Below are 12,149 nucleotides of genomic sequence, written 5' to 3' on the forward strand. Positions count from 1 at the left end.
AGTATTATCCGAATACTCCAAGTTTTATAAATGTCCACAAAATAATAAATAAGGAATCAGTTTAAAAGGTGAAAAAAAAAGAATTTGGCTTTTTTAAATTTTAGCATTTTTCTTTGTATTTTTGTCATTGTAAATAATAATTGTCTTATATTTTCATAAATATTAGTTACGTCCCTCCTCATCTTTGCAGATTATAAACAGTCTTGGAATGTTCTTCCCATTTGTGACTATTCATACTATAGATTACATGTTGCATTTGCAGAATACTGTGAATGCTTACTAATGCTTTCAGTTCTCTGAACACCACAGGAGTGACAGGTAATGTGTCGCTTTGCTTTGCACTTTTAGAGTAACCAGTAGAGAATTTCTGAAATCCATTACCTCAGATGTCAGAAGCCCATTTTCTGGATGCACCTAGAGAGACTGAAGTAGGAAGTTTGTTGATGACCATTGTACAGTGAATTCTGAGACAGCACTTGGGGATCCATGAGAACTAGCATCAGCCCTCAGCCAAAAGAGTAGAAGGAAAAGTAGGGGGATGTTCCCTCACATTCTTATGAGGGTTAGTGTTTTGTATAATTGATGCAAGTCAGGTTCTGGGAAGAGGAACCTCAGCTGAGAAGATTCCTCCATCAGACTGTCCTGTAGGCGATTCTGGGAACATTTTCTTGATTAATGATAGATGTGAGAGGCCCCTGACCACTGTGGGCTGTGCCATCTCTGTAAAGTGGGTTGCAGGAAAGGAAGGCAGAGATAGCAATGAGGGATAAGCCAGTAAACAGCATTCTTCTCTAGCCCATGCTTTAACTTCAGCCTTCAGTTTCCTGTCTTGAGTTCCTGCCCTGACTTCCCTGCATGATGAAAAGTAAGCTGCAAGATAAATCCTTTCCTCCCCAAGATGGTTTTGGTCATGGTGTTTATCACAGGAATAGAAAGGTAAGACACTTGCCTCATGTGTTTTCTCCTTCTAGGGTTCTCCTTCTGCACTTCATGAAGGAGTGACATGCTGTGTCACAACAATGGACTATGAGGAGAACGTAAAGCATCATGTCCAATTTCTCTTATTACACTTACTAGGAATTTTATTCCTGTCCTCATGGGGGAGATTTCACTCTTGTTTAGTGAAAAGGCAGCACTCGGACTCAGAATACAAGGCCAACTAGCATAAATCAGGAAGAATCTGTCTCAAAAAGTAAAAGTAAAAGAATCTGGGGATAAAGTTTGGCAGTGGAATGCTTGCCTAGCACATAGAGAGTCTTATACTCAATGCTCAATAAAGAAAAAAAATAAGAGAATCCACAAAAAAATGAGTCAAGGAATATACTCTTCCTGTCACTGTCAGAGAGTATGGTGTTTCTAGATGAGAGCTGGCTGAAAATTCCCCAGCCGGCTACTGCCCCTTCTGTTTATATGCCAGGACTTTTCCTAGAACCACACACACACTCAAGATATCCCTGGCTTGCTGAGGACTGGATTAGTCTTACCACCAATGTCTTTATGGGAGCAGAAAATGCTCCCTGAGTTATTGCAGAAAAATGCAATTGCTAGGCTAATTCTAGAAGCTGGGTAATGGTCCACAGGGCTGCAGGCTGTGAAGGTTTTTGAGGACACAGATAATAACAACGTGTTCCAAGTAGTCCCTGTAAGCAGTGAGGCTTTGTGAGAGGGCAAGGCCTATGATTCTGGGGGCTGTCAGTATGCTGCATGCTCCCAGGGTCAGAGAGTAAATCTAGAGAAAGACCTGGGTCTGCACCTATGCACCCTAGAGTGCAGCATCTCCAGGTTTTCCCTCACTATCTCTTCACTCCATGTAGCAGTTCAGACATCAGAATATAAGTAGCTGCCTGTGGTGGATTGAAAGAAAATGCCCCCCAAAGGGAGTGACACTTTCAGGAACTATGGCCTTGTTGGAGGAAGTGTGTCACTGTGGAAGTGGGCTTTGTGGTCTCATATATACTGAGGCCACGCCCAGTGAGACATTTCCCTTCCTTTTTCCTGTAGATTAAGATGTCAATGTCTCAGTTCCTTCTCCAACACCATGCCTGCCTGTATTCTGCCATGATGATAATGGTCTGAACCTCTGAACTGTAGGCAAGCCAAATAATTGTTTTCCTTTACAAGAGTTGCTGTGGTCATGGTATCTATTTACAGCAATAGAAACCTTAAGACATGTCCCTAACAACATTTTCAACAAAACTACATTTATTCACTGTATCTTACAAACATCTAAAGTGATAATACCCTCCGACTCCTTGCAACACCCCTCATTACTGTCTTTATTGCCCATTGCCTCTAGCCTTCTACTACTTAGCAAGAGCTGGATCAGCCCTGAGTGAGAAGGAACTCAGTATGTTTTCTTTTTCATTTTTGGTAGAGGGGTGCGGGGTGCTGCTTTGAGGGGACATCCCACAGGTCGCACAGTATCACTTCTTCCTCTTCCTCTTCCGGGTACTTAGTGATTCAAACTTCTTCTGTGCCTGCAAAGAGTGAGTGAGTCCCAGGGCTGAGAGTGGCCCTTCAAATATCCCATGACCAAGCCCTGAGTTGGACCTCGTAGCCATAGGTTTCAAGCCTCCAATAAGAGCTGGCTTCTTAGACTTGTCATTTGAAGGTGGATCAGGACTGAGGTCCCTCTTCTTTGGAGATAACGGTTTGGGGATACTAGCAGAGTCAGAGAGACCTGTATAGGGGCACAAATAGCCAGACAGTTTCCATGGCACCAGACTGTAGTGGGAACACAGGAGGAAGGACAAGCTGGGGAGCTCCTCTTTGTCCTCAATGGTTCTGCCCAGTGCCTCCTGGAACTCATCCAAAGCAGAAACTCCTCTGAGGCTCATTGTACATCTGGGCCCTGGGCTTTGGGGATGGGCTCCTCTGCCATAGGGAATAACAGTGGACCCGATGTCTCCCAGTGAGGGTAAATACTGACTACTTGGGAAGACAGTAGGCCTAGGCCCCCATATTTCTGCATTGGTAGCTCCAGGACACTGATGATCTAAAGAAGTCACCGGTGAGGAACATTTCTGTGCACTGGTCCCTCTTTGGGGACCATGGCCTTCTCTCTTTGCAAGTTGGAAGACAGTTGGTACAGAAGTATTGGAAAGTATCTGAGGGGCACCAGGGTTGAGAGGTGCCCTCATTGAGCCTTTCTTCTTCAAATCCAGGTAATTCTCTTCCACCAGCTGCAGGAGGAAATTGGCATATAAGATTCATGGCAGGTTGGAAGGCTCAGGGGCCAAAATATTTGGGTAAAGGTAGCTAAGGGGATAGTCAACTGTCCATTAGTGTCAGAGACTGAGGGTCTGCTGGCTGACTTGACTGGTTACTTGCTGCTATGTACTTCACCCCCTCCTCATGTCCATACCTTGATCCCATTCTCGGTGAAGCCCCAGGCAGGATGCTTTGACTTCCTTTAGGTCACATGGTTCTTATGAGAAGGATCCTCTCCTTTTCCTGGCCACATGGTGTCCCTCAGCACTCTATTTGGAGAACTCCTTGACCCACCCAGTTTGCCTAATGTCTTCCTTTATCCTGTCTGCCTGTTGTCTGCTTGCCTCTTGTCTACCCATCACTTATTTTTTTGTTGTCCCTGGTGTTCACCCTTCCCTAGCTACCTGCTCAACACTGAATTCTTCCTCATACTCCAGCTCCTTCATTAGAGACATTATGTCCATCTCTGGCTTGGAAGATAGGATTTCTGCCATAAATTGTGGGTTTATTATGTCCTCCACCTATAAATAGAAAGAGAAGAATTGAGTGCTTGGGGGTACAGGGAGTTCCATGTTGCTGCCAAGTCATGATGACACCCAACGCATGTGTGTGTGCGCACACACACACACACACACACACACACACACACACACACACACACACACACGATATATATATATATATATATATATATATATATATATATGTGGAGAGAGAGACAGACAGAGACATAGAGAGAGCCCTGAATGTAGGGAAGCAGGCTCAGGCTCAGTTACAAGGACTGGGATGCCAAACTCAGAATCTGGCCCACACCATGGCTCCAGGTGCAGCTCACTTGGTCAATGAAGTCTTTCTGGGAGCACAGCTCATCAATGTAACTCAGGACTCCAGCATCTGAGTAGAAGTCATCTTCTTTCTGCTCCGGCTCACTGTTCTCCTCTTCCACTTTTTCTGTGGACTCTCCTGTGTACAATTGTGGAAGCCTCTCTAGCCAGTCCATAATATCCATGTACTCCTGCACGGCTTCAGGTGGAATTTCCATGGGTGACTCAGTCTTTTGTAATTGCCTGTGTCTGAGTACTTGGAGGCAGGCAGGGTCAGTCTTGGAACAAGTCTTCATGGAGTTGCATGCTAGGAGATAGGAGAACATGATGATATATAGATATGGTTTAGTTTCACCCTAATCATGGCATGTAGACCATAGTTCAGAGGAACCACAATGGCCAAGGGTAAGCCAAACCTAAAGATCTGTGACAGGGGACATTGCAAAGGGTTGATATGTCTAGGATAGTCATGTGAGAGTGTATTTGGAGCCACCAATATTTCAGGTATGCTCCAAACTGATTGGCCAGGTCCTGATCATAAGGTGTTTGTGTCCTTAGAGAGTAAGGACAGAGATAATCAATGATGGTAGCCAGCTCAGTGATTACCCAGTTCAAGACTAAGGGCTGCAATGTCCCCCGGGCTACATAGAAAATGCCCTAACCTGAAGGAAGAAGCCTATGTTCAGGGCAAAACACATTTTGACTGATTTTTACCTCTGCATAGAGACCTAAAGATATGTGATCCCTACCTGGCTCTTCAAACACCTCAGGAGCTGGGGGCCTATGAGGATCTTGCCTTGTGGATGTAACAACTTGGCTCTTGATACTTCTCATCATCTCTAGCCTTGAATTCTCAATCTCCAGCCTTGAATTCTCCTTCTCTTCTGCATTCTCAAATTCTGTAAACCTAAGGATGAGGGAGGGCAGGACTCAACCAAGAGATTACTAAAGATGGTCATGTGTGCAGGGTCTTGGGATGACCTGGTACAGTCCCATGAAGTTGCTGATATTGGAACATAACCACAGCTCTGGAGGCACACTATATCCTTTGGTATTTGTGGGAATCAAAAAAGTTTGAGGTGGCCCAAGAAGGGCTTTCATGTGACTCTTCCTTAAGACCTATCTTGACCTTGCCTAGAGCCACACAGAAGCCTAGATGGCCACAAATATGACTGATGAAGTACATCAGGGATCTTGAACCAGATCCAGAGATGCTGAAGCAGAGGGTGGGAGAGCTGGAATGAACTGGGAGACAAGGGCCCAGGAGATGCCAGGAGAAAGTAGAAGGGAAACTGAGAGGTGTGGCTGCTTCCCTCTGAGAGTTGTTTGTTGGCTTGTATGCATGACAGTATCACACTGAGCAAAGACATGAAGACCAGAGACATGTCCTCACATGTGTAAGAAGCTTCCTTACTTTCTGCATGCTTCTTTTCACAACCACTCCAGGTAAATGAGGATACAACTGAGGCCACCCTATTGGGATGCAGTAATCTCTACTGTCAAAAAGCAGTGACTCAGTACCAGGTAGTTAACTTAAGACTTGTGGAGCATGTTGGCATTGTACAATCCATGGTGTTGGAGGAGACCCGACAGGGCTGGAATGGGTCAGTTTTTCAACCGATGAGTTCAGAAATGCTGGGACCATGGGGCATATAGCTCAGCACTCCAGGAAGTGAGAACAGGATCGTGGACCTCATGGATTACCACCAGGGGCTCAAGTATTGGGTAATCCTCCTGGCAGTGTGTGGGTGACAAACTCTCCAGACCAAGCTCCAACTGAGGAGTACCCCCAACATATACCCTCCTCCAGAATCCTGACTCAACAGGCCCACCCATGTTAAACAGTTCTCCACATGCCCTGCTTCAAAATTCCCTTGACTCACTTTTCAGCCATCTCAAAGAAGATCATCCGGTCATAGTTGCTTGTACACTGCCATTCCTGCAGACCCCTCCACAGGCCCTCCTCCACATTCATGGTGGGATTCCTCTGGGCCAGGGACCGAAGCACTGGACTGTAATTCATTAGAACAACTCAACCCAATAATCTTGATCCAGCATTCCCTGCCCAAGATGCATCTATAACCTTGAGTCAGAATAAAGTCAGCTTCTAGGAACTCCTAACCATACAGCAGACATAAACACAAAGATCTCTGACTATTTCCCAGCCTACCATGTGAGTCTCCTTCTATCACTGTGTGTGGAAGAATGCATGGAATGATCTGGAACCTAGGGTAAATGACTGGGTCAATGGTGCAAATCCATGCTGGAGATAATCATGGAGCAAAGAGACCAAAAGTTTCCCCAGGGAAGGTTTGGAGCCTTTCTGGCTTAAGGGAAATTCCTTAGACGGTGGGGTGAGGGACAAATGTACAGGTCTTTCTGGAGTCCAGCACTCTTCCCCATCCTGGTTGTGACATGCTGTGGGCCCTAAACACTAAGGTCAGTGATAGAAGATAAAATGCTAAGGCAACAAAAAACTACCAAATGGAGTGAAAGGCCTAAATCCAAACCCTAGATTTCTGGGACTCCAGGATCCCCCGTTTGACACCTCTATTTCTCAGATTGTGACTCTCTGGAGTGGTTCTGTCACCTTCAGCACCTTCCTTGTCCACCACACACTCATCATGTTGGAGCCCAGTAGGACATTCCAGGCGCAGGTGACACTCACATGAGGAAGCAGGAGAAAGCTGACACATCTGGAGTCTGGGACAGGTGCCGCTGGACCAGAGTCTTGATATGCTGCCAGCGCTGGATATTCCCATAGACACTGTCTTGTTTGGACAAGCAGTTTTCTGGGAAGCTGTTTTGAACATTGGCTGGTCCACTATCTCCAACTGCTCCTTTTGGAGGTGGTGCTGAGTTTACTGGGGACCGGACAGGAACCAACTGGACAACTGGCTGTGTTGTGGGAGGGTGAGAGCCCAGGACCCACAATTCTTCTTGGGGTTGGAAGGCCAAAGCAATTTGAGCATTTATGAAGGAATTTTCCTCAGTTGCTGTCATGAAGTGTGAAGCAGGGCACCCTATAACCCCGCCTTGGGTCACAGGGACATTACAATTGAGGGACTCCTCTGTGACTACAATGTTTGCATTGGGCATGGGCTGTACAGACCTGCCTGGTGTCCCCACTTGCACAATGTTCAGAGGTACAGCTGTATCCAGAGTCGTACTTCCACCTTCTGCCACCAAAGACATCCCAGGCAAGGCAGATAACACTAGAGGATTCCAGGGAGAGATGCCTCCAGTCAGGAGGTGTGCTGGGGGCTCCCAGAATAATTGGAGTGTTGGCTGGGGGGCAGGTGGGAGAACAGGCAGGGTTGCAAATGTAGACATGGAGGCATCGAGGTTGACAGTCATGTCCTGTCCCAATGAAGATGCTGGAAAGTTAAAGAGAAACAGGAGGGCAGCTCTCTAGTCCTGGTAGTCAATGGTAATTAGGGGAGGATCATGGGGAAGATTAGATTGTACTGTTTGCAGATGTCCCCTAAGGAATTCCCTGCTCGGTTCATCTGACTGAGCATTGCTTCAGCAGAGATCTTCCTGTCCATTCGCAACATTCCCTGATTGCTGCTGTGGAGAGGAGCCCTCGGCTTTCCCACCCCTGAGAGACTCTTTTGGGAATCCCTGGCAGAAAACTCATCAGCGTTCTAGCTCTCTCCCTAGGCATGGATCAGTGTGACTATGTTTGGACCATTATGCCAGTAATGATGCCTGTGGGAGGCAAGGCACCATCAATGAGGGCCAGTTTCGAGAAGGGCCTCTGTAAAGGTGGCAGGTTTCAAATATTTTAACCTCAAACCCTTCTGAGTGTTCCTTCCACACTCTCAATCCGCACTCCCTTTGTAGCCCAGCACTGCAAACCAAAACCACTTCAGTGCTACCCTCCAAACCAGCACTCCGGAATCCTGGAGGCAACCCCGTAGCATATCCTACCCATGCTGCTCCTCCCTCTCCTAATGCCTCCCACAGAGAACAGCAATGGGATAGATTATGGCAGCTCCACACTGCCCTGATCCACATTGATCCACACTGTGGTTTGCAGATGTTTCACAGCATTTGCATGTAAGATACCTATACAGAACCCTGGTACCTTGTCCTTGAAAGCCCAGCAGTGGTGAGTGGAGGGGCTGCCAGGGGGTTTCTGTGTATTATCACAGTCACTGGTATTGTCAAAGTTGGCCATGAAATGAAAACCACATGTGGTCCTTTACTTGTGAGCTCCCAACAATATAAAGAATATTTTGGTGGTTGAGTATAGTCAATATAAATGAATGCTTTTGGGGTTGGGTATAGTCATGAGCCAGGTGCCAAGTGGGAAGACATTGTTTGAAATTATTTTTGTTAAGTAGGAACACAGGAGGGCCCCCCTCAAAGAGAGCCAATTCCAAAAAGCTTGTACATGATGGCCAGGACACATGTCCTAGCACTGATTAACAGTAACACAGAACATGATCCAAGACAACTGCTTCTCTCTAAAGCCTCAGGAAAAGGATCAAACCACTTCAGAACCCAACCAAACCAACAGCACTTCAGGACCCTTCCCTGAGTGAAGGTAGCTTTGGGGAAGAGAGGATTCCTGTTAGTTACATGATGGGCTATGAGAACTTCACAAATTCTCTTGAGACAACACCTCTAAACTGACATTTTAAAAAGTTGTGTAACGATTCAGGCATTATCCTGGCCTGTCCCTGTCACCAAGAGAATAACCTCAGGCAGTGCCCCGGTCAGCCCATGTGCAAAAACCCTTTAAAAGAAATACCTCTGCCAGCTTATTATCTCTTTCCAGCCCTCTTTTTAATGCTGTCTTTCTGCTCTCTGATCTCTCTCTCCCTCTTTCCCCACTCTCTTTTTCTCTCTCATTCTGTCTTTCCCACTGTTCCCTTGGGGAAGATAGGACTTTTTCTGTCTCCCTCTTCTCTTTGTCCTCTCTGTGTCTCTGTGCCTGTGAATCTTTACCTGTTTCTCCAACCCCATTTTCTAATAAAATTTCTCACTAGTCTCTGTCTGCCTAGTGTGTTTGTCCTTCTGCCTCTATCACACTCAACTGCCATGGAATCTGCCAAGGTTCCCCTCAAGCCTTACCAAAACAAGTAGGTCTAAAAGTTGAGAGCAATCACCTATTTCTTTGTTAGTTGATATTTCCTAATTGCTCTGCTTCTGAAGACATCAAATACCTGGTGATGGAGAAGCCTTCCTCCATGGGAAGGCATGTGCGACTCTGGGCTGCCAGGTTTTAGAGTAACCTCCATCCCCACAGAAATGACCCCAATGGGCTATTTCCTGCCTGGTCATTTCTCTTCACTGTACTTCTAAGGTCTATTGTGGCCCAGTTAAATTTCTGAGACCCATAATGTCATAGCACAAGTTCCAGCGGCTTGGAGAAATGACCCAGAGCTCAAATGTTGCCCATAAATATTCCCTGAGACACCACAGTGAACAACTCCACTACATCTGTAAACTGTGCTTAGTAGACCTGCCTGACACACAGGAAGAGCCAGTCTAGGGCCTGTCATTGTATCTTCTGATCAAGTGTGCCTCCTTGTGTCAACATAGTTCCACCATGGGCTCTGTTCATCTTGCCATAAGCTTTGTCATCTTCCAAGGTGAGATGTCCTTGCAGAAGTCCAGAGCTGTTTCCCACCCACTCACTTGGTCCAGTAAATCATTGCTAGTAACAGATTTAAACTGCCAGTGGCAGGGACTCTGGTGCCACACTCTGATACTCCAGGCTTACCTTCTGAAGTTATTCCTACAGGTTTGGACAGTAACCATGCCAGACTGCTAGGATCCATAGTGATCAATCTCAGAGAAATCACGCCAAGAGTCACCAATATGTACCAGAGTCTCAAGAGAGCCAGCCACAGTGTTGAAATTTTGAAAGTAAACTGCTTCAGAACATGGCATTGAGCATTCTACAGTGGGGGAGGGGCAGAGAGTTAAACAGGGCTGGGGACATTCCATGAGGGGTTGCGGCAGGTACATGAGAACCTTGGCGTCAGTTTAAATGATGCATTGATTGCACATACTTGGTGTTTGCTTCTAGGCACATTTTAATGGTTTCTTATAGTCACAGCACACTGGGGTCACCAGTGCCCTCTTCCTTCATTTCATCTTTAGTAGACCTTGTTTTATTCCTCCATCCTGAGTCCCAAATCACTCCTAGAGACTGTAGGCTCGTGAGTATTTTTACAATGTTTACACTTACTCAACTAATTATATATTCAGACAAATATAGAGGGTCTAAGCAACAGAGCTAGACATATTTGTAATTATGATCTTGGGAGATCCTTGGATTATCCTGCCATGTGCATATCATTCTTTATGAAGCAGTCCTTGTGTGTCCAGCCAGAGAAGTGCTGGTATATCTGCACCCTGAAGCATGATAGTCTCAGTCACCCTTTTGCTAGACTCCCCAGCCCATTAAGGCTTTGCTCTGCATAAGTAACCCATGGGACTCAAATTGAAAATACTTTTCTTTCCGTCTGTGGTATTGAGTCCTTTTATTCCAAACAGATATTTGACAATTAAAAATCTGTTCTCCACCACAAAAAATAATGTGTAAGCTTATGTGATAAATTGCCCCTCCTGAGCTCCTTAGTGGGAACACGGTTAAATTGGAGGGACACAAAGAGAAAAAACATCCTTCTACTCCAAAACACAGAGGCTCAAGGCCCCCATTTTCCAGGCATAGAAACCCATTACCTATGTACATTTTGACAAAGCCAAGGTTCCATTTGCTATTGCCCAATACTGATTTTTGTGTGTGCATGTGCCCACCTCATTCTTAGCGCCAATATGATCCTGGATTCACTAGCTGTAGGCTTCCATCTTGGTTTTTTGTATGCGGGTGTCCTTTCTATCATGTTTCTTGGTTGCATCTCTGACTTAATAGAATTCACCTTAGGAATTCTTACTGTTATGATGCTAAAGCAAACAGCATTCACAACACATAATATTTGCATTTGTATGACAATTGCACATACTGGAGATGACATTGCAATGCATAGTGGGTAAAAGCCCCAAATGTTCTACACTGTGGTATGCTGTTTGCATCTTACATATTGGGAGTTTTTGACATCAGTTGATAATACACAAAGTGCAGGCTTTCAGTAGCATGAAATGTTTGATATTCTGTCATAAAAGAACTTTGCTTTAGATGATTTTCTTCCATTATAGGATAGTGTCTGTTCTGAACATGAATAAGTTGGGTCAGGCTAGGTACAATGCTTCAATGTTTGGTAAATTAAGCATGCATTTGGCTTGTGATATTTTCTGATGATGATACAGCATTATAACTGAAGGTGCAGGTGCCTTTCAGTGTGGGGGCATGGCTGTAGCACCCGTTTAAAGAAAGCTGGTCTGGTTCCTAAGTTAACATTGTGTCTCATGTTGTGACTTGAAGGGTTGCTAGGAAATGGTTGAGGAGGGAGGTGGACTCAGAATCCAAAGAGCTGCCACAGAAGCTGTTGATTGCAAGCCCTACCTCCCTGGTAGGAGTCAGTAGTGTTCCTGATGTGGGGTTTTGGCCAGAAGAGAGGGTCAGAGGGACCCAGACTGTCAATTAAAGGTAGGATGACACCGATTTCATAAGAAACATTTGTGAACTGGAATTATTAGCAGAGATCTCCTTGTGAAAAAGATTTTAACATAGTGGATGTTATAGGAAGAACCTAGAGGCAGATTCGAAGTAAATAATGTCTCAGAGTGTCTCCTGGGTCTGATTTTTTTTTAAAAAAAATTTGGCTACCAGTGTTCCTTATGGGAGCTTTCAGAAAGTATGGGAGAGGACATGCTACTATTTTTGAACTGTGCAAAGGATACATGCCATCTGAAGAACTAGGGTAAGGATGAAGAAGCTTAGGGTAAGGATGCTAAATGGATTCGTGGAAGGTCTGTAATAACTGCTTTTAAGGAAGGATGGGTGTCCAGGTTCTGTTTGGAGGCCAGACAGGAGGTGGTCGGCACTCCACAATCATTATTTTCCTCTCCTGCAAAGCTCTATGTTTCACCTGAGCACTCCTGTTTACACATGCTATTGGAGTTCCAGTGCAAGCTCCTCCATCCTCCTTCTGCTCCCTGCATCTGTTCCTTATGCTCTCTGTGAGACACAAGTGC

General features: G+C 45.5%; 1 protein-coding gene across 1 annotated transcript; it reads right to left on the reverse strand.

Moving 5' to 3' along the window:
• Window positions 1-2,423: 2,423 nt before the first annotated feature.
• On the reverse strand, window positions 2,424-9,826 carry LOC100764822 (NUT family member 2). Its single transcript, XM_027432262.1, has 7 exons — window positions 9,769-9,826; window positions 6,703-7,411; window positions 5,918-6,046; window positions 4,784-4,941; window positions 4,046-4,341; window positions 3,615-3,731; window positions 2,424-3,182 (listed from the first exon to the last, which is right to left on the reverse strand). Exons 1-7 carry the CDS (start codon window positions 9,824-9,826, stop codon window positions 2,424-2,426), a joined length of 2,226 nt encoding a protein of 741 aa, XP_027288063.1.
• Window positions 9,827-12,149: the final 2,323 nt, after the last annotated feature.

This window comes from Cricetulus griseus, unplaced genomic scaffold (genome assembly GCF_003668045.3).
Source record: "Cricetulus griseus strain 17A/GY unplaced genomic scaffold, alternate assembly CriGri-PICRH-1.0 unplaced_scaffold_3, whole genome shotgun sequence".
Lineage (NCBI taxonomy): Eukaryota > Metazoa > Chordata > Mammalia > Rodentia > Cricetidae > Cricetulus > Cricetulus griseus.

What these genes read in the sequence shown, in the direction of transcription:
- LOC100764822 (XM_027432262.1), bottom strand. Translation starts at nt 9,826, where the DNA reads ATGGATCCTAGCAGTCTGGCATGGTTACTGTCCAAACCTGTAGGAATA. An exon ending in AGAAAGACTTCATTGACCAA is followed by an intron (nt 3,732 to 4,045) that starts GTGAGCTGCACC and finishes TTCTATTTATAG; the next exon opens with GTGGAGGACATAATAAACCC. An exon ending in AAGAATTCAGTGTTGAGCAG is followed by an intron (nt 3,183 to 3,614) that starts GTAGCTAGGGAA and finishes TTCCTCCTGCAG; the next exon opens with CTGGTGGAAGAGAATTACCT.